Source organism: Pezoporus flaviventris, unplaced genomic scaffold, assembly GCF_033815535.1.
Source record: "Pezoporus flaviventris isolate CSIRO_AGI_PZ_B2104156 unplaced genomic scaffold, CSIRO_AGI_Pfla_v1 ptg000182l, whole genome shotgun sequence".
NCBI lineage: Eukaryota > Metazoa > Chordata > Aves > Psittaciformes > Psittacidae > Pezoporus > Pezoporus flaviventris.
Window position 1 is genome coordinate 1 of NW_026892730.1, and position 26,546 is coordinate 26,546.

General features: G+C 54.3%; 3 protein-coding genes and 1 long non-coding RNA gene across 4 annotated transcripts in view; 3 read left to right on the forward strand and 1 right to left on the reverse strand.

Moving 5' to 3' along the window:
* The first annotated feature begins 1,655 nt into the window (after positions 1-1,655).
* LOC133262042 (uncharacterized) lies at positions 1,656-3,004 on the forward strand. Its single transcript, XR_009741212.1, has 3 exons — positions 1,656-1,703; positions 1,776-1,850; positions 2,897-3,004. It is a non-coding gene; the product is annotated as an uncharacterized LOC133262042 (long non-coding RNA).
* A 226-nt stretch (positions 3,005-3,230) lies between these two features.
* Positions 3,231-4,762, forward strand: LOC133262041 (zinc finger protein 665-like; the record flags this gene model as incomplete). Its single annotated transcript, XM_061440915.1, is given in 3 exon segments — positions 3,231-3,653; positions 3,695-4,208; positions 4,211-4,762. Coding segments are annotated over 3 exon segments (1,458 nt in total), but the record flags the coding sequence as incomplete, so codon positions are not given.
* A 3,585-nt stretch (positions 4,763-8,347) lies between these two features.
* SH3BP5L (SH3 binding domain protein 5 like) lies at positions 8,348-16,014 on the reverse strand. Its single transcript, XM_061440912.1, has 7 exons — positions 16,002-16,014; positions 14,051-14,205; positions 13,857-13,919; positions 12,451-12,579; positions 12,206-12,367; positions 11,670-11,843; positions 8,348-8,764 (listed from the first exon to the last, which is right to left on the reverse strand). Exons 1-7 carry the CDS (start codon positions 16,012-16,014, stop codon positions 8,348-8,350), a joined length of 1,113 nt encoding a protein of 370 aa, XP_061296896.1.
* A 3,344-nt stretch (positions 16,015-19,358) lies between these two features.
* The window catches only part of GABBR1 (gamma-aminobutyric acid type B receptor subunit 1), a 29,833-nt gene continuing 22,645 nt past the window's right edge, over positions 19,359-26,546 (forward strand). The window contains exons 1-3 of the mRNA XM_061440914.1: positions 19,359-19,374; positions 23,059-23,131; positions 25,574-25,777. Of these exons, the coding sequence (XP_061296898.1) occupies positions 23,059-23,131; positions 25,574-25,777 (277 nt within the window). The 5' untranslated portion in view covers positions 19,359-19,374. The remainder of the gene's footprint in view (positions 19,375-23,058; positions 23,132-25,573; positions 25,778-26,546) is intronic.

The window sequence follows — 26,546 nt, forward strand, 5'->3', positions numbered from 1 at the left end:
TCCCCCAGTAGACCCATAGGGGCCCAATAGCCCCATAGGAGCCCCCATAGCCCATAGGCGCCCCATAGCCCCATAGGACCCCCCATAGCCCCATAGGAGCCCCCCATAGCCCCACAGGCCCCCATAGCCCTTGGAGCACCATAGCCCCATAGGAGCCCCCAATAGCCCCATAGGAACCCTCATAGCCCCATAGGAGCCCCCCATAGGAGCCTCCCATTGCCCATAGGATGCCCCCATAGCCCCATAGAACCCCCCATAGCCCCATTGGAGCCCCCCATAGCCCCATAGGACCCCCTTATAGCCCATAGGTCCCCCATAGGACCCCCAATAGCCCCATAGGGCCCCCCATTAGCCCCATAGGAGCCCCACATAGCCCCATAGCAGCCCCCATAGCCCATAGGACACCCCCATAGGACCCATAGGGCCCCCCAATAGCCCCATAGGAGCCCCCCATAGCCCATAGGGCACCCCCATTGCCCCTAGGATCCCCCATAGCCCCTAGGAACCCCCATAGCCCCATAGGACCCCTGAGCCCATAGACCCGCAATAGCCCCATAGCAGCCCCCATAGCCCCATAGGAGCCCCCCATAGCCCCATAGGAGGCCCCCATAGGCCCCCCATAGCCCCATTGGATCCCCATAGCCCCATAGGGCCCCCCCATAGCCCCATAGAGCCCCCCTAGCCCCATTGGACCCCTATATAACCTCATTGGACCTATAGGGGCCATAACCCCTCGGACACCCCCCCCCCCATAGCCCATAGCCTCCATTGGACACCCCTAGATCCCCATAGGACCCGCATAGCCCCATAGCAGCCCCCCTAGCCCCATTGGAGCCCCCCATAGCCCCATAGGAGCCCCCCATAGCCCCCATAGGACCCCCAATAGCCCCATTGGACCCCCCATAGCCCCCATTGGGACCCCCCTAGACCCCCATTGAACCCCCTTATACCCACATGGAACCCCTCCCATGAACCACAATGGACCCCCCCCATAGCCCCATTGGACACCCAAATCCCCATTGGACCCCCTATATCCCCATTGGACCCCCCTAGACCCCATGTGAACTCCCTCATATCCCTATTGGACCCCTCTAGACTCCCATTGAACCCCCTTAGTAACCCTCATTGGACCTCCCCATATCCCCATTGGAACCCCCCTAAACCCCACTGGATGCCCCTAGACCCCCATTGAACCCCCTTATACCCCCATTGGACCCTCCCATACCCCCATTGACACCCCCCATATCCCCATTGGACCCCCCATAGCCACCCCATTGAATCCCCTTATACCCCCCTTGGACCCCCCATACCCCATTGGACTCCTCCATATCCCATTGAACCCCCTAGAACCCCATTGGATGCCCCTAGACCCCCATTGAACCCCCTTATACCCCCATTGGACCCCCCATACCCCCATTGGACCCCCCCACATCCCCATTGAACCCCCCCATACCCCATTGGACTCCCCTGTAGCCCCATTGAACCCCCCTAGACCCCCATTGAACCCCCTTATACCCCCCATTGGACCCCCCCATATCCCCCCATGCACCCCAATCCCCCCCCCACACCCCCCCATTGCTTCCATTGCAGTGCTCGGTGACCCCACCATCATTCCAGCCCCATTGCGGCCCCATAGCAAGCCTGGGACTAGCATTCCCATTGGGATAAGATGCAGGAGAGCTACGAGAGCGTCATCTCATTGGGTGAGCCCCCCCCCCCCCCATTTCCCCCCCTTTTCCCATGGAATTCCCCCCATTCCCGTTGTTCATCCGTAGCGGAAGAGATCGCCATCAGTTGGCCAAGGATCACGGCCTTCGCCGAATCCCATCGCAGGAGGGGAGCGGCGGCCGGTGAGTCCCATTGGGAAGATCCCCATTGGAATTCCATTGGGATCAAGGGCATGGGATGATGGGTTGGATGCAATCGCCAACCAATGGCGTTGGAATTCCATTGGGATCAAGGGCATGGGATGATGGGTTGGATGCAATCGCCAACCAATGGCGTTGGAATTACATTGGGATCAAGGGCATGGGATGATGGGTTGGATGCAATCGCCAATCAATGGCGTTGGAATTCCATTGGGATCAAGGGCATGGAATGATGGGTTGGATGCAACCGCCAACCAATGGGGTTGGGTGGCCATTGGAAGATCCCAATGGAATTCCATTGGGATCAAGGGCATGGGATGATGGGTTGGATGCAACTGGCAACCAATGGGGTTGGGTGGCCATTGGAAGATCCCAATGGAATTCCATTGGGATCAAAGGCATGGGGACGATGGGTTGGATGCAACCGCCAACCGATGGGGTTGGGTGGCCATTGGGAAGATCCCATTGGAATTCCATTGGGATCAAGGGCATGGGATGATGGGTTGGATGCAACTGGCAACCAATGGGGTTGGGTGGCCATTGGAAGATCCCAATGGAATTCCATTGGGATCAAGGGCATGGGACGATGGGTTGGATGCAACCGCCAACCGATGGGTTGGGTGGCCATTGGGAGATCCCATTGGAATTCCATTGGGGATCAAGGGCATGGGACGATGGGTTGGATGCAAGCGCCAACCAATGGGGTTGGGTGGCCATTGGGAGATCCCATTGGAATTCCATTGGGATCAAGGGCATGGGACGATGGGTTGGATGCAAGCGCCAACCAATGGGGTTGGGTGGCCATTGGGAAGATCCCATTGGAATTCCATTGGGATCAAAGGCATGGGACGATGGGTTGGATGCAATCGCCAACCAATGGGGTTGGGTGGCCATTGGAAGATCCCATTGGGCTTCCATTGGGTAAAAGACATGGAATGATTGGTTGGACGCAACCAGCATCACGGGAGCAACCAACCAATGGGGTTGGCTGCTGAGGCCACGTCTCCCCCCCTTCTCTCCCCCCATAGACGATTCCTTGTTGAGCGAGAACGACGACGAGGACCCTCCGCCGGGCGAGCTGGACAAGGCCGCTCCCCCTCCTCCCCATCGCCCCATCCCAAAGGCCCCATTCCCAGCCCCACAAGTGGAGATCCCCCCCCCAAAGCCGACCCCCCGCCTCCGAAGCCCCCCAGGAAACGTCCGGGAAGCCACCGGAGCTTCAAGAGGTTCCCATCGCGTTCCTTGGCGCCTTCCAACCGGTGCCAGGATTGCGGCAAAGCTTTGGCATTCCCGAAGCGCCCGCGGGCCTGTGCCGAAGGCGGGAAGTGCTTCCGGTTGGCATCGACCCTTCTCCCCCATCAACGGCGCCGCGTCGGTGGCGAGAAGAATTCCAAGTGTCCGGAATGCGGGAAGAGCTTCCCGGCCCCTTCCGGCTTGGCCAAGCACCGCAAGCTCCACGTGGAAGAGAAACCCTACAAGTGCGGCGACTGCGGGAAGGGTTTCCATTGGAATTCCCACTTGGAACGGCACCGGCGCATCCACACGGGCGAGAAGCCCTATGGGTGCCCCGAGTGCGGGAAGCGCTTCAGTTGGAGCTCCCACTTGGAGCGCCATCGCCGCATCCATGGGGCGCCGGCGGCGGCGTGCGGGCGCTGCCGCGTCCCTTCGGACCCTTCCAAAGCCTTGGCCAAGCCCTCGCAATGCGGCCAATGCGGGAAGGCCTTCGCCACGGCACCGCTTTGGCCAAGCACCGGCGGGCCCACGGCGCCGAGAAGCCCCCTAAGTGTGGGGAGGGAGGGAAGGCGACGGCGTCGACATCGGCGCAGCCCCAACGGAGCCGCGGCGCCGGCAAAGCGTTCCGGTGCGGAGACTGCGGGAAGAGCTTCGCGTGGAGCTCCCACTTGGATCGGCACCGGCGCATCCATATGGGGGAGAAACCCTACCGGTGTGGGGCGTGCGGGAAGAGCTTCTCCCAAGGGTCCCACTTGGAACGGCACCAACGGGTCCACGCCGGGGGGCAGGAGCCGGGTCGATGCGTCGAGTGCCGGCGCTCGTTGGGCCGATGCGCGGAGTGCGGGGAGGCGCGGCCCCATAAGTGCGGGAAGAGCCTCGCTTATGGGGCGGAGAGGGTGAAGCACCAAGGGACGCAGACGGGCGAGAAGCCCTACGCGTGTGGGGAGTGCGGGAAGAGCTTCGGGCAGAACTCGGCGCTGGTCAAGCACCGCCGCATGCACACGGGGGAGAAGCCCTACAAGTGTGGGGAGTGCGGGAAGAGCTTCGGCGTCCGCTCCAACCTCATCAAGCACCAACGGACCCACTTGGGCGAGAAGCCCTACAAGTGTGGGACTGCGGGAAAGGCTTCATCCAGAAGTCGGATCTCACCAAGCACCGCCGCATGCACACGGGGGAGAAGCCCTACAAGTGTGGGGAGTGCGGGAAGTGCTTCAGCGTCTCCTCCAACCTCATCAAGCACCAACGCATCCACTTGGGCGAGAAGCCCTACCAGTGCTCCGAGTGCGGCAAGAGCTTCATCCAACGCTCCGAGCTCACCATCCACCAGCGCGTCCACACCGGCGAGAAGCCCTACAAGTGTGGGGCGTGCGGGAAGTGCTTCAGCCGCAGCTCCCACCTCAACCGCCACCACGCACCCACAACGGGGACAAGGCCAAAGCCAACGCCGCCGACGCCGCCAACGCCGCCTTCTCCGGCCCCTTTGCCCCGTCCCGGCGCTGCCGCCCTTCCCCGGCGCGGTGCCGGCCTTGGAGCTGCCCTGGGCCCTGCCCTTCCCTGCCCGGCCTTCCCCCCAGCCCTGCTTCCCCCCGGCTCCAGCCCCGGGGCTTCCAGGCTGTCCCTCAGCAACTGAGCCCGGCCCCGGCGCCAGCCCCACGGCTCCGGGGGGGGGGGGGGCGATGTGGGGCCAAGCAAGAGCCGGCGTTGGGGATGGGCCCATCCAGAGCTGGAGGGAGGCGCTTGAGGGGGCTGGGACAGGATGGGGAAGGCGCCTTCGGGCTATGGGGCCAAGCTCACTCAGCACCCAACTGGGGTTGGCCAACGAGAGGCGTCATTGCGCTTGTTCCACTCAGCAGCCAACTGGGGTTGGCCAACAAGAGGCGTTATTGGGCTTGTTCCATTCATTCAACTGGGGTCGGCCAACGAGAGGTGTCATTGGGCTTGTTCCATTCAAGACCCAACTGGGGTTGGCCACGAGAGGCGTCATTTGGCTTGTTCCACTCAAGACGCAACTGGGGTTGGCCAACAAGAGGCACCATTGGGCTTGTTCCACTCAACGTCCAACTGGGGTTGGCCAACAAGAGGCGTCATTGGGCTTGTTCCACTCAACGCCCAACTGGGGTTGGCCAACAAGAGGCGTCATTGGGCTTGTTCCACTCAAGACCCAACTGGGATTGGCCAACAAGAGGCATCATTGGGCTTGTTCCATTCACTCAGCTGGGGTTGGCCACCACGAGGCACCACTGGGCTTGTTCCACTCAAGACCCAACTGGGGTTGGCCAATAAGAGGCACCATTGGGCTTGTTCCACTCAAGACCCAACTGGGGTTGGCCAACAAGAGGCGTCATTGGGCTTGTTCCACTCAAGACCCAACTGGGGTTGGCCAACAAAGAGGCGTCATTGGGTTTGTTCCATTCATTCAATTGGGGGTTGGCCAACGAGAGGCATCGTTGGGCTTGTTCCACTCAAGACCCAACTGGGGTTGGTCAACAAGAGGCATCGTTGGGCTTGTTCCATAGCTGGGAACTCTGGGATTGGGAAGGTTTGGGTGGGATCTGGATTGATCCAAGCGGAACGCGGTGCGATGGGAAGGGCTTTGTTGGGAATGGAGGAGGAAGAGGGAATAGTCCTACCCCCCCCCCCAAAAAAAAGAGGGAAAATGGCTATGGAAAAGGAAAGAGGAGGGAAAGAATGGGAAAAAGGAAAGGATACAGGGAATGGGACCAAAATCGGTGCTGAATGTAGGAAAGGGATGATGGATGATGATCGATGATGGATGATGATGATGGATGATGGATGGATGATGATGGATGATGATGGATGATGATGATGGATGATGGATGGATGGATGATGGGTGATGAATGGATGGATGAGTGGATGGATGGATGATGAGGATGGATGGATGATGGATGATGATGGATGATGATGATGGATGATGGATGGATGATGATGGATGATGATGGATGATGGATGGATGATGGATGGATGATGGATGGATGGATGGATGGATGATGGGTGATGGATGGATGGATGACGGATGGATGGCTGGATGATGATGGATAATGGATGGACAATGGAGGGGTGATGGCTGGACGATGGTGGATGGATAACGACACCAATGGGGCACAAGGCCCCACCGAGACCCCAGAGACCCCAACGCCACCCCAAAGGATCACAAAGCTCTTCCCTGAAGGCACCTGAGGCGGGTTCCTTCTCTTCCCAAGTGGGATTCGGGCTGGAATTCCCAGCGCCGAGCTTCCGAAGCCGCCATTGGCCGTGTCCTTTGTCCATGGTCTTCTTCTCGTGTCTCATTGTATGGGGGGATGGGGGGTTTGGGGGTGGGGGGGGTGTGGGGCCGGAATTCCTCATCTTTTGTTTTCCATGAGTAGGAATAAAGTAGAACGTAGGAGCTCGGGATGAGGTCTTCTCCTTGGGATGGGGTTTCCTCTTCCCATTGCTCCGCATCCCAGATCCCAAGGGAGTCCCAAGTGGGCTGGGAATGCCCCAATTGGTGCTCCTCAGGCTTCAAGGGGGGGTTGGGTTGGGTGGCTCAAGGACAGGTCCAATGGGATTCATCCCATCTCCAATGGGGTTCGTCCCATCTCCCAATGGGATTTATCCCATCTCCAATGGGGTTCAACCCATCTCCATTGTGGTTCATCCCATCTCCGATGGGGTTTGTCCCATCTCCAATGGGGTGCATCCCATCTCTAATGGGGACATCTCCAATGGGGTTCATCCCATCTCCAATGGGGTTCATCCCATCTGCAATGGGCTTCATTCCATTTCCAATGGGGTTCGTCCCATCTCTAATGGGGACATCTCCAATGGGGTTCATCCCATCTCCAATGGGGACATCTCCAATGAGGTTCGTCCCATCTCCAATGGGGTTCATCCCATCTCCAATGGGATTCATCCCATCTCCAATGGGGACATCTCCAATGGGGTTCAACCCATCTCCAATGGGGTTTGTCCCATCTCCAATGGGGTTCATCCCATCTCCAATGGGGTTCAACCCATCTCCAATGGGGTTCATCCCATCTCCAATGGGATTCATCCCATCTCTAATGGGGTTCACCCCATCTCCAATGGGCTTCATTCCATCTCCAATGGGGTTCGTCCCATCTCCAATGGGGTTTGTCCCTTCTCCAATGGGGTTCGTCCCATCTCTAATGGGGTTCAACCCATCTCTAATGGGATTTGCTGGATCTCTGGGGGTTTGGACCCCCATTCCCAAGGGAATTCCAAGCCCCCCCCCCCCCCCCATTTCCCTATAGGAAGCACCCCCAAAACACCCAGATATCCCATCGGGGTGTGGGGGGTGGTGGTCAGGATTTGGGGATACACCAAGAAATCCATATGGAATAGGCTGGGAATATCCATTTACTCATTGGAATATACATTGGGAATGACCCCCACCCCCCACCCCCCAACCCCGGGGGGCTGCCTCGAACCTTGGGGGGTGGAGGGGTTCTCATCACAGCCAGCCCCGATCCCAACAGTGGGAATAGGGAATTCTATGGGTGACGGATCCCATCGGTGGGAAGTTGGGAATCCCATGGGATACAGCTCCCAACACCGCTATTGGGGGGGGGGGGGGAACCCAAATCCCCTGCCCCCCATGGCATTGCCTTGGCCAACGAGACTCTTCCAAGCACGGCCCCCAACATCTCCACCCTCCGTGCCCCATGGGAAGGGGTTCCGTCAGCTTCCGGATCCCAACAGTGGGAATTCCATGGGATACGGGGATCCCAGCATCCCTATGGGGGAGCAGAGGAACGCAAACCCCCGCCCCACATCCACGGTCAAGAAGATGCTTCCAAGAGCGGGGCCACCAGCTCCAACCTTCACCCCCTGGCTCCTATGGGGAGGTTGAAGCCACCCCATGGTTCCTATGGGGAGGTTGAAGATCTCAAGGTCTTCTTGGGTACCTCCAACCTTCACCCCATGGTTTCTATGGGGAGGTTGAAGACCTCAAGGTCTTTTTGGGTACCTCCAACCTTCACCCCATGGGGAAGTTGAAGCCCTCTTGGTCTTCTTGGGCACCTCCAACCTTCACCCCATGGGAAGGATGACGCCCCCTTGGTCTTCTTGGGTACCTCCAACCTTCACCCCATGGGGGAAGTTGAAGCCCTCTTGGGTACCTCCAACCTCCACCCCATGGAGACGACAAAGCCCCCATGGTGAAGCCGAAGCCCTCAAGGCCTCCTCCTTGGATGGGGCCTCGCCTTGGGGTGCTGCTCGGGCGCTAGAGGCTGACGCTGCGGTGATGCTTCAAGTACCCCGGCGCCCCCCGGGCCCTATGGGGCTCGCCCAACTCCTCGCTGTCGAGGCTGGCGGCGTCCGAGAGCTTGGCCAAGTGCTCGACCGAGTCGAACTTCTGCAGGTCCGAAGCGATGGTTTGGAGGCTCAGCACCGAGAGCGTGTCCCCGGCGCCTCCCCCCACCCCTAAAGGGGTCCCTTGGGGGTCTGGCACCGATTCGGAGCCGGGGGGCTGAGCGTCGCCTTCGGCGCCCACGGGGGAGGCGCGGCGCGGCGGGAGGCGGCGCAGGCGGCGCGCGTGGATCTGCTCGCTGATCTCCTCCAGGTTCCGCAAGGCCACGGCGTAACGGGTCTTGGCCCGGGCCACCCGCGCCTCCAGCGCCGTCACCTGGGCCTTGTGCTCCTGATGGGGTGGGGAGGGGGGGGTTGGAATAGGGGGAGAAAGGCGAAAACGGGATGGAATCGCCCCAAAAAGGGGCTCCGGCGCCGTTGCGAAGGAGCCCAATGGTCACGTTGGGTCCTTCTTGGTTGACTTGGTCCCAAAACCTGATCGAACTACCCCAAAAATGGATCCATCTCCATCCCAAGGTGCCCCATGGCCATGTTGGGTCCTTCCTGCTCTTCTTCACCCCAAAACCTGATGAAACCACCCCAAAAAGGGATAGAACCACCCCAAAAAGTGATGAAACCACCCCAAAAAGAGGTGAAACCACCCCAAAAATGGATCCATCTCCATCCCAAGGCGCCCCATGGCCATATCGGGCCTTTTCTGCTCTTCTTCACCCCAAAACCTGATGAAACCACCCCAAAAAGGGATGGAAACACCCCAAAAAGTGATGAAACCACCCCAAAAAGAGGTGAAACTACCCCAAAAATGGATCCATCTCCATCCCAAGGTGCCCCATGGCCATATCGGGTCCTTCCTGCTCTTCTTCACCCCAAAACCTGATGAAACCACCCCAAAAAGGGATGGAAACACCCCAAAAGTGATGGAAACACCCCAAAAGAGGGGAAACCACCCCAAAAATGGATCCATCTCCACCCCATGGCCATGTTGGGTCCTTCCTGCCCTACTTCACCCCAAAACCTGGTAGAAGAACCTCAAAATGTGGTGAAATCGCCCCAAAAAGGGGCTCCGGCGCCGTTGCGAAGGAGCCCAATGGTCACGTTGGGTCCTTCTTGGTTGACTTGGTCCCAAAACCTGATCGAACTACCCCAAAAAGGGATGAAATCACCCTAGAAAGAGGTGAAACCACCCCAAAAATGGATCCATCTCCACCCCATGGCCACGTTGGGTCCTTCCTGCTCTACTTCACCCCAAAACCTGGTAGAAGAACCTCAAAATGTGGTGAAATCGCCCCAAAAAGGGGCTCCGGCGCCGTTGCGAAGGAGCCCAATGGTCACGTTGGGTCCTTCTTGGTTGACTTGGTCCCAAAACCTGATCGAACTACCCCAAAAAGGGATGAAATCACCCTAGAAAGAGGTGAAACCACCCCAAAAATGGATCCATCTCCACCCCATGGCCACGTTGGGTCCTTCCTGCTCTACTTCACCCCAAAACCTGGTAGAAGAACCTCAAAATGTGGTGAAATCGCCCCAAAAAGGGGCTCCGGCGCCGTTGCGAAGGAGCCCAATGGTCACGTTGGGTCCTTCTTGGTTGACTTGGTCCCAAAACCTGATCGAACTACCCCAAAAAGGGATGAAATCACCCTAGAAAGAGGTGAAACCACCCCAAAAATGGATCCATCTCCACCCCATGGCCACGTTGGGTCCTTCCTGCTCTACTTCACCCCAAAACCTGGTAGAAGAACCTCAAAATGTGGTGAAATCGCCCCAAAAAGGGGCTCCGGCGCCGTTGCGAAGGAGCCCAATGGTCACGTTGGGTCCTTCTTGGTTGACTTGGTCCCAAAACCTGATCGAACTACCCCAAAAAGGGATGAAATCACCCTAGAAAGAGGTGAAACCACCCCAAAAATGGATCCATCTCCACCCCATGGCCACGTTGGGTCCTTCCTGCTCTACTTCACCCCAAAACCTGGTAGAAGAACCTCAAAATGTGGTGAAATCGCCCCAAAAAGGGGCTCCGGCGCCGTTGCGAAGGAGCCCAAGGGTCACGTTGGGTCCTTCTTGGTTGACTTGGTCCCAAAACCTGATCGAACTACCCCAAAAAGGGATGAAATCACCCTAAAAAGAGGTGAAACCACCCCAAAAATGGATCCATCTCCACCCCATGGCCACGTTGGGTCCTTCCTGCTCTACTTCACCCCAAAACCTGGTAGAAGAACCTCAAAATGTGGTGAAATCGCCCCAAAAAGGGGCTCCGGCACCGTTGCGAAGGAGCACAATGGTCACGTTGGGTCCTTCTTGGTTGACTTGGTCCCAAAAGCTGATTGAACTACCCCAAAAATGGATCCATCTCCATCCCAAGGTGCCCCATGGCCATATCGGGCCTTTTCTGCTCTTCTTCACCCCAAAACCTGATGAAACCACCCCAAAAAGGGATGGAAACACCCCAAAAAGTGATGAAACCACCCCAAAAAGAGGTGAAACCACCCCAAAAATGGATCCATCTCCATCCCAAGGTGCCCCATGGCCATATCGGGTCTTTCCTGCTCTTCTTCACCCCAAAACCTGATGAAACCACCCCAAAAAGGGATGGAACCACCCCAAAAAGTGATGAAACCACCCCAAAAAGAGGTGAAACCACCCCAAAAATGGATCCATCTCCACCCCATGGCCATGTTGGGTCCTTCCTGCTCTACTTGACCCCAAAACCTGGTAGAAGAACCTCAAAATGTGGTGAAATCGCCCCAAAAAGGGGCTCCGGCGCCGTTGCGAAGGAGCCCAAGGGTCACGTTGGGTCCTTCTTGGTTGACTTGGTCCCAAAACCTGATCGAACTACCCCAAAAAGGGATGAAATCACCCTAGAAAGAGGTGAAACCACCCCAAAAATGGATCCATCTCCATGTCCAACCCATGCTGCCCCATGGCCACGTTGGGTCCTTCCTGCTCTACTTGACCCCAAAACCTGATCGAAGCCCCCCAAAAAGCGATGAAACCACCCCAAAAAGAGGTGAAACCACCCCAAAACCATCTCCATCACCTCCCCAAGGTGCCCCATGGCCACGTTGGGTCCTTCTTGGTCAACTTGACCCCAAAACCTGATCGAAGCCCCCCAAAACGCGATGAAACCACCCCAAAAAGAGGTGAAACCACCCCAAAAAGCGACGGAAACGCCCCCAAAAAGCAACGAAACCACCCCAAAACCATCTCCATCACCCCCCACAGCACCCCCTAACGTGGGGTACCTCCAGGATCTGGTTGAACTGGGCCTTGAGCTCGAAGTAGGGCTTGCTCTTGACGATGACCCTCTTGAGGCTCTTCTGTAGGGCCTGCACCTTGGCCTCGGCCTCTTGGCACAGGTTGGTGACGCGCTGGTGCTCCCGCTCGCTCCGGAGGCGCTCCTCCTCGGCCTCGTTCACCTGTGGGGCATAACCCACCCCCCTCTTCAACCCCAGCCCCACACATTGCCCGTGGCGTGGTTGAGATCCTCCTACCAAGTGTCCCCATCCCTTCCCCATGGCACGATTGACGTTCTCCTCCCATCCACCCCTTCCAACCTCCATCCCTATGGACTCAGACCCCCATAACCCCTATCCCTATGGCCCCAGCCCCACTGGCGCCCCACACCTTCCCCATGGCATGCTTGAGATCCTCCTACCAAGTGTCCCCATCCCTTCCCCATGGCACGATTGACGTTCTCCTCCCATCCACCCCTTCCAACCTCCATCCCTATAGCCTCAAACCCCCATAACCCACCCCCCCTTCAACCCCAGCCCCACACCTTGCCCGTGGCGTGGTTGAGCATCTCCTGCCACGTAGGATCCAGGCGGTTCTTGCCGGCCATCACCCCTTGCTCGGCCACGAACACCATCTCCCGCGCCGCGTTGTGCATGCTCACGGCGCGCTCGTACCGCAACGCCGCCTTCTGCGTCTCCTGCTGCGCCTGCGGTTGGGGGGCCAGCCCCACATCAGCCCCACATCCTCGGTGGTGGTGGGGAGGGATGGATAAGGGATGGGTGTCGGTACCTCCTTGGCCAAGCGCCGCGCCTCGTAGTAGGGCCGGGCCTTGTCGATGCAATGGCCAAGTTGGGAGCCTTGGGCGTTGAGTTTGCGCGCCGACTCGGAGAGGATGCGGCGGTAGGCGGTGCGGGCGTCCTGGGGGGCAAGGGGACCAGTGTGGGACCAGTGTGGGACCAGTGGGACCAGTGTGGGACCAGTGTGGGACCAGTGTGGGACCAGTGTGACCAGTGTGGGACCAGTGGGACCAGTTAAGGAGCAATGGGACCAGTGTGGGACCTGTGGGACCAGTGTGGGACCAGTGTGGGACCAGTGTGGGACCTGTGGGATCAGTGGGACCAGTGTGGGACCAGTTAAGGAGCAATGGGACCAGTTAAGGACCAGTTAAGGAGCACTTCAGGGACCAGTGGGACCAGTTAGGGACCAGTGTGGGACCAGTGGGACCAGTTAGGGACCAATGGGACCAGTGTGGGACCAGTTAGGGACCAATGGGACCAGTGGGACCAGTGTGGGACCAGTGGGACCAGTGTGGGACCAGTGTGACCAGTTAGGGACCAATGGGACCAGTGTGGGACCAGTTAAGGACCAATGGGAGCAGTTAAGGACCAGTTAAGGACCAGTGGGAGCAGGTAAGGAGCAGTTAAGGAGCAATGGGACCAGTGGGACCAGTTAAGGAGCAATGGGACCAGTGGGACCAGTTAGGGACCAGTGGGACCAGTTAAGGAGCAATGGGAGCAGGTAAGGGCCAATGGGACCAGTTAAGGACCAGTGGGAGCAGTTAAGGACCAGTTAAGGACCAGTTAGGGACCAGTTAAGGAGCAATGGGACCAGTTATGGAGCAATGGGATCAGTTAAGGACCAGTAGGACCAGTTAAGGACCAGCGGGACCAGTTAAGGACCCGTTAAGGACCAATGGCACCAGTTAAGGACCAATGGGACCAGTTAAGGACCAGTTAAGGATCACTTAAGGACCATTGGGACCAGTTTGGGCCCAGTTAAGACCCATTGTGACCAGTTCAAGCCCAGTTCAGCCCAGTTTGGGCCCAGTTCAGCCCAGGTCAGCCCAGTTTGGGCTAGCCCAGTTTGGGCCCAGTTCAGCCCAGGTCAGCCCAGTTTGGGCCCAGTTCAGCCCAGTTTGGGCCCAGTTCAAGCCCAATTCAGCCCCGTTCATCCCAGTTTGGGCCCAGTTCGGGCCCAGTTCATCCCAGTTTGGGCCCAGTTCATCCCATTTTGGGCCCAGTTCATCCCATTTTGGGCCCAGTTCATCCCAGTTCATCCCATTTTGTGCCCAGTTCATCCCAGTTCATCCCATTTTGGGCCCAGTTCATCCCATTTTGTGCCCAGTTCATCCCAGTTCATCCCATTTTGGGCCCAGTTCATCCCAGTTCATCCCAGTTGAGCCCAGCCCTGCTCACATCCAGCTGCAGCTCCACCCGGTTGATCTCCTCATTGGCCTGGTTGAGATGCTCCAGCTCCTCCTATAGATGGGAGAGACAAAAGTGGGGTGTGGGGGAATAATGGGGACCCCCCCCCACCCCAAAATGAGGGGGGGGGTGGTGTGTGTGAATGACCCCCCCCCCTCCCCCCATCATTTCCCAGCCCTTCCTACCTGGATCCTCGGATCCAGCTCTTCCTCCTCCTCCTCTTCCTCTCCAACAGCTTTTGGGGGGGGCTCAAGCTCAGCCCCCCCCCTCCCCCACGGGGGTCCCCCCACATCCGGGGGGGGTCCGGCGCCCGGCGCCCGCCTCCATCCCCTGCTCCATGCTGGGATCCCCCCCACCCCCACCCCCCCCCACCCCCCCAAAAATCCCGGGGTTTTCCGGGTTCCTTTGGGATTCAGGAAGTTGGGGGGAGGGGGGGAAGGGGGGGACCCCACTTTGGGGGGGGGGGGGAGGGGAGGGGGAGGAGCTGGAAAAGAAGAGGCAAAAGGTCAGGACCAACCCCCCCCACATCCCCCCCCATATCCCTCTCTTTGACACCCCCGCCCCATATGCCCTATTGAGTCCCTATAGCACCCCAATACCCCCCTATAGCACCCCATTGACCTCCTATAGCTCCTCAATGCCCCCTATAGCCCCCCAATAACCCCCAATACCCCCCCAAATGCCCCCAATAGCCACACATAACCCCAATACCCCCCCAAATGCCAATAGCCACACAATAACCCCCTATAGCCCCTCAATGCTCCCTATAGACACCCTATAGCCCCCACACCCCCCCAAATGCCCCCAATAGCCACACAATAACCCCCTATAGCCCCTCAATGCCCCCTATAGACACCCTATAGCCCCCACACCCCCCCAAATGCCCCCAATAGCCACACAATAACCCCCTATAGCCCCTCAATGCCCCCTATAGCCACCCTATAGCCCCCACACCCCCCCCAAATGCCCCCCATAGGCCCCCAATAGCCCCTCAATGTCCCCCTATAGCCCCCCAAATGCCCCCAATACTCTCCTATACCCCCCCAATGCCCCATATAGGCCCCCAATGACCCCTATAGCCCCCTATTGAACACCTATAGCCCCCAATGCCCCCTATAGCCCCTCAATGCCCCATAGAGCCCCTATTGACCCCCTATAGCCCTCTATTGGCCCCCTATAGCCCCTCAATGCCCCACATAGCCCCTCAATTCCCCATATAGCCCCCTATTGACCCCCTATAGCCCCCTATAGCCCCTCAATGCTCCATATAGCCCCTCAATGCCCCATAGAGCCCCCTATTGACCCCTATAGCCCCCTATTGACCCCCTATAGCCCCCCAATACCCCCTATAGCCCCTCAATGCCCCATAGAGCCCCCTATTGACCCCCTATAGCCCTCTATTGGCCCCCTATAGCCCCCTATAGCCCCTCAATGCCCACATAGCCCCTCAATTCCCCATATAGCCCCCTATTGACCCCCTATAGCCCCCTATAGCCCCTCAATGCTCCATATAGCCCCTCAATGCCCCAATAGAGCCCCTATTGACCCCCTATAGCCCCCTATTGACCCCTATAGCCCCCCCAATGCCCCCTATAGCCCCTCAATGCCCCATAGAGCCCCTATTTACCCCCTATAGCCCTCTATTGGCCCCCTATAGCCCCCTATAGCCCCTCAATGCCCCACATAGCCCCTCAATTCCCCATATAGCCCCCTATTGACCCCCTATAGCCCCTCAATGCCCCCTATAGCCCCTCAATGCCCCATAGAGCCCCCTATTGAGCCCCTATAGCCCCCCATATCCCCCTATTTCCCCTCCATTGACCCCCTGTATCCCCCCCCCCAATCTCCCCCTCTGTTTCCTTCCCTCACAGCTCCCCCCCCCCAAAGCCCCCAAAATCCCCTTTTTTTACCCCAAAACCCCCTTTCCCCCCCCCCAAACCCGCCCCTTTCCTCACCGCGGCCTGTGTTTACCTCAGCCTCCGCCACAGCGGCCCCACATCGCGGCCTCCCCCTCAACGGCGCATGCGCCACCGGAAGCGGAAGTCGCCGCTGCGCCGTACAAAATGGCGGCCTCCATGAAGCTTCTTTTCCCCCCCCCTTGTTTTCCGCCATGGGTCCCGAGGTCTTTCCCGTTACCGGGAGCGTTCATCCGGTAACGGGAAGGATGGGGGGGGTGGGAGGGGTGTTAACGGTGGGGCAGGTCCCATAGGGGAGCGTTGAGTTCCGGTCACGTGGAGGAAGTGGTGAGGGGCGGGGCGGGGATGGGCGCCGCCATCTTGTGTTACGGCGGCGGCGCCGCCCGGCCTCAAGATGGCGGCTGGGTGCATGGAGCCCCGTTAGGGTAAGCATGTATAGGGACATGTATGTACATGTATGGGCACATATACATGTATAGGCACATGTATGTCATATATGGGCCTGTGTATGGGCACATACATGTATATAGGCACATGTATGTACATTAACATGCCTGTATATGGGCACATACATGTATATAGGCACATGTATGTACATTAACATGCCTGTATATGGGCACATACATGTATATAGGCACATGTATGTACATTACCATGCCTGTATATAGGCACATACATGCATATAGGCGCATATATGTACGTTAACATGCCTGTATATAGGCACATACATGCATATAGGCACATATATGTACGTTAACATGCTGTATATAGGCACATACATGTATATAGGCACATGTATGACGTTAACATGCCTGTATATAGGCACATACATGTCTATAGGCACGTATGTGTACATATATGTACATTAACATGCCTGTATATAGGCAAATACACATGTATAAGTACATATATGTACCTGTATATGGGCACATACATGTATACAGGCACATGTATGTAAGTTAACATGCCTGTCTATAGGCACATACATGCATATAGGTACGTATATGGACCTGTATATGGGCACATACATGTCTATAGGTACATGTATGTGCGTTAACATGCCTGTATATGGGCACATACACATGTATAAGTACATATATGTACCTGTATATGGGCACATACATGTATATAATCACATATATGTACATATATGTACATTAACATGCCTGTATATGGGCAAATACACATGTATAAGTACATATATGTGCACATATGGACCTATATATAGGCACATACATGTATATAGGCACATTATATGTACATTAACATGCCTGTATATGGGCAAATACACATGTATAAGTACATATATGTGCACATATGGACCTGTCTATAGGCACACACATGTATATAGGCACATGTATGTACCTGTCTATAGGCACACACATGTATATAGGCACATGTATGTACCTGTCTATAGGCACACACATGTATATAGGCACATGTATGTACCCCTATGGACCTGTCTATAGGCACACACATGTATATAGGCACATGTAAGACCCCCAAGACCCCCATAAGACCCCATGGGACCCCATTAAGACCCCTAAGACCCCCCCCAAGACCCCTATAGGACCCCTAAGACCCCTATAGGACCCCTATAAGACCCCCAAGACCCCTATAAGACCCCTATAAGACCCCTAAAAACCCCCATAAGACCCCCAAGACCCCCATAAGACCCTTATTCGACCCCCCATAAGACCCCTATAGGACCCCTATAAGACCCCAAGACCCCTATAAGACCCCCAGGACCCCCATAAGACCCCCAAGACCCCCATAAGACCCCTATAGCACCCCCATGAGACCCCCAAGACCCCCTAAGACCCCTATAGGACCCCTATAAGACCCCAAGACCCCATAAGACCCCTATGGGACCCCCATAAGACCCCTATAGCACCCCTATAAGACCCTCAAGACCCATAAGACCCCTATGGGACCCCCATAAGACCCCTATAGCACCCCTATAAGACCCTCAAGACCCCATAAGACCCCTATGGGACCCCTATAAGACCCCTAAGACTCCCATAAGACCCCTATAGGAACCCTATAAGACCCCCAAGACCCCCATGGGACCCCCATAAGACCCCTATGGGACCCCTATAAAACCCCTAAGACCACTATAGCACCCCTATAAGACCCTCAAGACCCCCATAAGACCCCTATAGGACCCCTATAAGACCCCTAAGACCCCCATAAGACCCCAATAGGAACCCTATAAGACCCCAAGACCCCTATAAGACCCCTATGGGAACCCCATAAGACCCCTAAGACCCCCATAAGACCCCAATAGGAACCCTATAAGACCCCCAAGACCCCTATAAGACCCCTATAAGACCCCTAAAACCCCCATAAGACCCCAAGACCCCCATAAGACCCTTATTCGACCCCCCATAAGACCCCTATAGGACTCCTATAAGACCCCAAGACCCTATAAGACCCCCAGGACCCCCATAAGACCCCCATAAGACCCCCAAGACCCCCATAAGACCCCTATAGCACCCCATAAGACCCCCAAGACCCCCTAAGACCCCTATAGGACCCCTATAAGACCCCCAAGACCCCTATAAGACCTCCAAGACCCCCATAAGACCCCTATGGGACCCCCATAAGACCCCTATAGCACCCCTATTAAGACCCTCAAGACCCCATAAGACCCCTATGGGACCCCTATAAGACCCCTAAGACTCCATAAACCCCTATAGGAACCCTATAGACCCCCAAGACCCCCATGGGACCCCCATAAGACCCCTATGGGACCCCTATAAGACCCCTAAGACCCCTATAGCACCCCTATAAGACCCTCAAGACCCCCATAAGACCCCTATAGGACCCCTATAAGACCCCTAAGACCCCCATAAGACCCCAATAGGAACCCTATAAGACCCTCAAGACCCCTATAAGACCCCTATAGCACCCCTATAAGACCCCCAAGACCCCTATAGCACCCCTATAAGACCCCCATAAGACCCCTATAGGACCCCTATAAGACCCCTAAGACCCCCATAAGACCCCAATAGGAACCCTATAAGACCCTCAAGACCCCTATAAGACCCTATAGCACCCCTATAAGACCCCCAAGACCCCTATAGCACCCCTATAAGACCCCCATAAGACCCCTATAGGACCCCCATAAGACCCCCATCACCATGTCCCTTCCTGACCCTATGGGGGGGGGGGGGGGGCAGGATTCCCCTCATCCATCCATAGGGATAATCCCTATGGCCCAGTTTAGGTCACGTGTCTATGGGGGGGGGGGGGGGGGGGTTACGCCTATGTGGGGGGGGTGCTTACGTGCTCACCGCCTGCATCACGTGTCCAAGGCGGATCCAAACCCCTCCCCCTCCTCATAACCCCTCCCATCCCCCCCCCTCCACCCCCCCCCCCCTTCCCCCCCCCCCCCGCCTTTCCCATCCTTCCATCACCGGGATTTTCCCATCCTCCATCCCGAGCATCCTCATCCTCCCCCCCTCATCCCAATCCCAACCCCCCCCAGATTAGGACCCCCCCCCACCCCCACCCCATTGCCTTGACACCCCCCCCCCCTTTATTCCACCCCCCCCCCCATTCCATCCCATTGTGGACCAGCCCAGGCCAAGGTAAGACCTCCCCCACCCCCCCCCCCCCAATGGGGCCTTCCCTTTGCTATAGGGCGCAATGAGGGGGTTTGGACCCCTCCATTGTAAAGGGGGGGGGGGTGTGGGGCAGGGACCCCCTCCCCACCCCTTGTTTTAGCGCTCTAAAGGGTGCCCCCCCTCTTAAAGGGATAGACCCCCCCCCCGTCAAGATGGGAGATGGGAGACCCGAATTGGGGGGCCCCCAACATTAGGGACCCCCCCATTATAGGACCCCCCCTTATATAGGACACCCATTATGGGGCCACCCCCATTATGGGCCCCCCCCCATGATGGGACCCCCCCTTGTTATGGGATCACCCCCATTATGGACCCCCCCCATTATGGGCCCCCCGTCATTATGGGGACCCCCATTATGGACCCCCCCTATTATGGGATCACCCCATTATGGACCCCCCCCATTATGGGCCCACCCTCAATATGGGCCCCCTCCATTATGGGATCCCCCCATTATGCCTCCCCCCATTATGGGATCCCCCCATTATGACCCCCCCCCCCATTATGGGCCCCCCCCCATTATGGGATCCCCTTTATTATGGGACCCCCACATTATGGGACCCCCATTATGGACCCCCCCCATTATGGACCCCCCCCATTATGGAACCCCCCCATTATAGGACCCACCCCATTATGGGACCCCCATTATGGGACCCCCCATTGTGTGATCACCCCCATTATGTGATCAACCCCATTATGGACCCCCACCCATTATAGGACCCCCCCATTTATGGGATTCCCCCTATTATGGACCCCCCTAAGGTGGGCCCTGGACCCCCAATTTCCCCCCCACCCCCCATTTTAGGACCCTTTATTCCACCCCCCCCATTGTGGGTTTCACCCCATCACCTTGGAGCCCCCCATTATTGGACCCCCCCTATTATGGGACCCCCCCATTATGGGACCCCCCATCACCCAGACCCCCCCACATCCTTGCTCCCCACACACACACTCTGGTGTCCCCCCCCATTGGGTGCTATGGGTGCCCCTGGGGAGGGGGGGCAAAGGGGAGGCCCCTCCCCCCACTTTGCCCCTCCCCCCCCCCCCCAACACCCCCCCAAGCAGAAAACTGCCCCAAACCTGAAATTCTGAGGGGAAAAGTTGAATGGAGGAAAAAAAGTGGGCGAGAAATTGGGGATTGGAATCGAAAATGAAATTTAAAGTGAAAGTGGAATTTCAAAATGAAATTTAAAATGAAAGGGAAATTTCAAAATGAAATTTAAAATGAAATGAAACTAAAAAATGAAAATAAAATTGAAATGAAAAATTAAAATCAATTTTAGACGGTATTTGAAATAAAAATTAAATTGAAATTTTAAATTAAACTGAAATGTAAAGTGAAAGTGAAATTTAAAACGAAATTTAAACTGAAATGAAATTGGAAATGAAAATAAAATTGAAATTAAAAATTAAAATTCATTTTTAGAAGAAATTTGAAATAAAAAATAAATCAAAAATTTAAAAAAATGAAATTTAAACTGAAATCAGATTGAAATTTAAAGTGAAAAAGAAATTTAAAATGCAACTAAATTGAAAATGAAAATTAAATTAAAAACGAAAATTAAATTTGAAATGAAAATTATAATAAAATGAAATGGAAGTGTGAATTAAAATAAGATTTTAATTGAAAATTAAATGGGAAATGAAATTAAATAGAAATTTCATGTGAAAATGAAATTTAAAATTAATTTAAAGTGAACATGAAATTTTACATGAAAATTAAATTGAAATTCCATGTGAAAATGAAATTTAAAATGAAAATTAAAGTTAAAATTAATATAAAAATTGAAAGGAAAAATTAAAAATGAATGTTAAAGCACAAAGAAAGGGATCGGAAAATGAAATTGAAAGGAAAAAGTGAAAGTAAAATTGAAAGAAAAAACAAAAATTGAAAATGACAATTCGATTGAAAGGAAAAATTAAATGGAATTTTCAAGGAAAAAAACGAGATTTCACTTAAATAAAACTGAAAATTCCATTGAAATAAAAAAGAATGAAAATCCCATTTCAAGCCAAAATGAAAATTCCATGGAAAGGAAAAATTTGCTTCCAATTTGAATGGAAATTGAAATTTCCAGGAGAAAAGAAAAACAAAAATGCAAATTTCCAGTCAAAACCTGAAATGAAAAAAAAATTCGAGTTTCAAATCGGGGTTGAAATAAAAAAAAAGTTTGAAATGAAGTTCTGGAATCAAATTTCAAGTCAAATTTGGAATCAAATTTCAATCCAAATTTGAAATTAATTTTCAACTCTATTTTCAATTCAAATTTTATGCCGTATTTTGAAACAAATTTTCACTCAAATTTGAAACCAAATTTCAACTCAAATTTCGAACCAAATTTGAAATCAAATTTCAAACAAAATCGGGCGTTTTCAACCCAAATTGGAACGAAAAATGACAACAAATGCAATGTCCTCTATGGGGTGTTCTCTATGGGGTGTTCCCTATAGGGTGTACTCTATAGGGTGTAATCTATAGGGGGTGTTCTCTATGGCGGTGTGCTCTATGGGGGCGTTCTCTATGGGGTGTACTCTATAGGGTGCACTCTATAAGGGCGTTCTCTATAGGGGGTGTTCTCTATGGGGTGATCTCTATAGGGTGCACTCTATAAGGGCGTTCTCTATAGGGGGTGTTCTCTATGGGCGATCTCTATAGGGGGTGTTGTCTATGGGGTGTATTCTATAAGGAGGTGTTATCTATAGGGGGTGTCCTCTATGGGGGTCTACTCTATAGGGTGTACTCTCTAGGGGGTGTACTCTATAGGGTGCACTCTATGGGGTCTACTCTATAGGGGTCTACTCTATAGGGGGTGTACTCTATGGGGTGTACTCTATAGGGTGTTCTCCATGGGGGTGTTCTCTATAGGTTGTGCTCTATAGCAGGTGCTCTCTATGGGGTGTACTTTATAGTGGCTGCTCTCTATGGGGTGTTCTCTATGGGGTGTTCTCCATAGGGTGTTCTCTATGGGGGTGTTCTCTATAGGGTGTTCTCTATGGGATGTTCTCTATGGGGGTGTTCTCTATGGGGGTGTTCTCCAATAGGGTGTTCTCTAAGAGGTGTTCTCTATGGGGGTGTTCTCTATAGGGTGTTCTCTAAGAGGTGTTCTCTATGGGGGTGTTCTCTATAGGGTGTTCTCTACAGGATGTTCTCTATGGGGTGTTCTCTATGGGGTGTTCTCCATAGGGGTGTTCTCTATGGGGTGTTCTCTATGGGATGTTCTCTATGGGGCTGTTCTCTATGGGGGTGTTCTCTATGGGGGTGTTCTCTATGGGGTGTTCCTTATGGGGGTGTTCTTTATGGGGTATACTGTATAGGGTATGTTCTCTATAGGGTGATCTCTAAGAGGTGTTCTCTATGGGGTGTTCTCTATGGGATGTTCTCTATGGGGTTGTTCTCTATAGGGTGTTCTCTATGGGGTGTTCTCTATGGGGGTGTTCTTTATGGGGTGTACTGTATAGGGGATGTTCTCTATGGGGTGTACTCTATGGGGTGTACTCTATGGGGTGTACTCTATAGGGATTTCTCTACAGGGGTGTTCTCCATAGGGTGTACTCTATAGGGATCTACCCCTTGGTGACCTTTGCGGCAGTGCTTGGGGGGGGAGGGGGTCCCCCTCTTGTATCCCCCCTAAGTGTGGGGCTGCCCCATAGATGCTGCTGCTGCTGCTGCTGGTGCTGAGCACGGAGCCTGTGCAGGCGGGCGTCCACATGAACCTCACTGAAGGTACATTGGGTCTCTATGGGTCTCTATGGGGTGTCTATAGTCTGTATGGGGTGTCTATGGGTGTCTGTGGGTATCTATGGCTCTCTATGGGGTGTCTGTGGGTCTCTATGGGGTGTCTATGGGTGTCTATGGGTCTCTATGAGTCTCTACAGGGTGTATATGGGGTGTCTAGGGGTGTCAATGGGTCTCTATGGGCTCTCTATGGGTGTCTATGGGTCTCCGTGGGTATCAATGGCTCTCTATGGGGTGTCTATGGGGTTTCTTTCAGTCTCTATGGAATGTCTATGGGGTGTCTGTGGCTCTCTATGGATCTCCATAGGGTGTCTATGGGGTGTCTATGGGACTCTATAGGGTGTCTATGGGGTGTCTATGGGTCTTCATGGGGTATCTATGGGGTGTCTATGGGTCTCTATGGGGTGTCTATGGGGTGTCTATGGGTCTTCATGGGGTGTCTATGGGGCGTCTATGGGTCTCTATGGGGTGTCTATGGGGTGCCTATGGAGTGTCTATGGAGTGTCTAAGGGGTGTCCACGGCCCCCTATAGGATGTCTATTGGCAGTCCATGAGTCTCTATAGGGTGTCTATGGGGTGACTTTGTATGGCTCTGGATGCCTCCAGGCTTGGCTCTCTACATCAACATGTGTGCGGCACACGTGACTATCCGTGGCCATACATGTGCCAGACGTGACCATACGTGTGTCATACATGACCATACATGTGACATCTGTGTCCATATGTGCCCATGAATGGTCCCATCCATCCACATGAGTGTCCTATCCATCCCCATCCCAATCACAACCCTAACAATAACCCACACCCTAACCCTTAACCTTAACCTTAACCTAACCTTAACCCATTTATATCCCATCCCTAACCCTAACCCTAACCTAAACGGTAAACGTAAACCTAAACCTAACCTTAACCCTAACCTTAACCTAAACGTAACCCATACTAACCCTAACCCTACACATCCCGAACCCTAACCCTAATCCTAAACCTAACCCTAAACCCCTAACCCTAACCCTAACTCATCCTTAACAACACCCTTGACACAAAACCTAACCGATACCCTAACCCTAACCTCCCTAACCTTAACCCTAATACCTAACACTAACCCTAACCCTAACCCCAAATCTAAACTTAACCTTACACTAACCCTAACCTTAAACCCAACCTTAACCTTAACTTCACCCTAACCCTCAACCCAATCCCAAACCTAACCCTAACCCTAACTTTAACCCTAATCCTAACCTTAAACTTAACCCTAAATCTAAACCTAATCTTAAACCTAACCCTAACCTTAACCTTAACCTTAATCTTAAACCTAACCCTAAATTTAACCCTAAACCTAACATTAAACTTAACCCTAACCCTAAAATTAACCATAATTTTAACACTAACCTTAACTCTAATCTTAACCCTAACCCTATCCCATCCCTAACCCTAAACCTAACACTCACCCTAACCCTAACCTTAACGCTAACTTTAACCGTAACCTTAACCCTAACCCTAACCCTATCCCATACCTAACCCTAACCCTAACCTTAACCCTATCCCATCCCTAACCCTAAACCTAAACCTAACCCTAACCCTAAACTTAACGCTAACTTTAACCCACACCTTAACCCTAAACCTAACCCTAACCCTATCCCATCCCTAACCCTAACCCGAAACCTAACCCTAACCCTAACATTAACGCTAACCTTAACCCTAACCCTAACCCTAACCCTATCCCATACCTAACCCTAACATTAACCTTAACCCTAACCCTATCCCATCCCTAACCCTAACCCGAAACCTAACCCTAACCCTAACCCTAAACTTAACGCTAACTTTAACCCTAACCTTAACCCTAACCCTAACCCTAACCCTATCCCATACCTAACCCTAACCATAACCTTAACACTAAACCTATCCCATCCCTAACCCTAACCCGAAACCTAACCCTAACCCTAACCCTAACCTTAACGCTAACCTTAACCCTAACCCTAACCATAACCCTATCCCATACCTAACCCTAACATTAACCTTAACCCTAACCCTATCCCATCCCTAACCCTAACCCTAAACTTAAACCTAACTTTAAACCTAACCTTAACTCTAACCCTAACCCTATCCCATCCCTAACCCTAACCCGAAACCTAACCCTAACCCTAACCCTAAACCTAACCCTAACACTAACCCTAAACTTGACCCTAAAATTTAACCCTAACCTTAACTCTAACCCTAACCCTAACCCTATCCCATACCTAACCCTAACCCTAAACTTAAACCTAACCCTAACCCTAACCCTAACCCTAACCCTAACCCTACCCCTAACCCTAACCCTAACCCTACCCCTAACCCTAACCCTACCCCTAACCCTAACCCTATCCCAACCCTACCCCTAACCCTAACCCCACCCCTACCCCTACCCCTAACCCTGTCCCCCCTCTTCCTCAGGCTGCCAGATCCTGCACCCGCCCCGCGACGGGGGGATCCGGTACCGGGGGCTGACGCCGGAGGAGGTGCGCAGCGTGCGCGTGCTGCCCTTCGACTACGAGCTCGAGTACGTGTGCCGGCCCGAGCGCGAGCTCGTGGGGCCCAAGGTGCGCAAGTGCCAACGCGACGGCTCCTGGACCGCGGGGGGACAGCCCAGCCGCTGCCGTGAGTGGGGGGGGGGGGGTGTCCCCAGCCCGTCTCCGTGCCCCACATCCCAGCACCTCCATCTCCATCCCATCTCCATCACCCACATCCCATCTCCATCATCCCCATCCCATCTCCATCATCCCCATCCCATCTCCATCCCCATCCCATCTCCATCCCCATCCCATCTCCATCATCCCCATCCCATCTCCATCCCCATCCCATCTCCATCATCCCCATCCCATCTCCATCATCCCCATCCCATCTCCATCCCCATCCCATCTCCATCCCCATCCCTTCTCCATCCCCATCCCATCTCCATCATCCCCATCCCATCTCCATCCCCATCCCATCTCCATCCCCATCCCATCTCCATCCCCCACATCCCATCTCCATCCCCATCCCATCTCCATCCCCCACATCCCATCTCCATCTCCATCCCATCTCCATCACCCACATCCCATCTCCATCTCCATCCCATCTCCATCACCCACATCCCATCTCCATCTCCATCTCCATCCCATCTCCATCACCCACATCCCATCTCCATCTCCATCCCCATCCCATCTCCATCATCCCCATCCCATCTCCATCCCCATCACCCACATCCCATCCCCATCCCATCCCCATTTTCATCTCCATCACCTCCATCTTCATCCCACCTCCATCCCCATCCCATCTCCATCACCCACATCCCAGCACCTCCATCTCCATCGCCATTGCATCCCCATCTCCATCATCCTCATCCTATCTCCATCCCCATCTCCATCTTCATCTCCATCACCTCTAT

What these genes read in the sequence shown, in the direction of transcription:
- SH3BP5L (XM_061440912.1), bottom strand. An exon ending in GGGTGGAGCTGCAGCTGGAT is followed by an intron (nt 12,580 to 13,856) that starts GTGAGCAGGGCT and finishes CTTGCCCCCCAG; the next exon opens with GACGCCCGCACCGCCTACCG. An exon ending in AGTTCAACCAGATCCTGGAG is followed by an intron (nt 8,765 to 11,669) that starts GTACCCCACGTT and finishes CCACCCCATCAG; the next exon opens with GAGCACAAGGCCCAGGTGAC.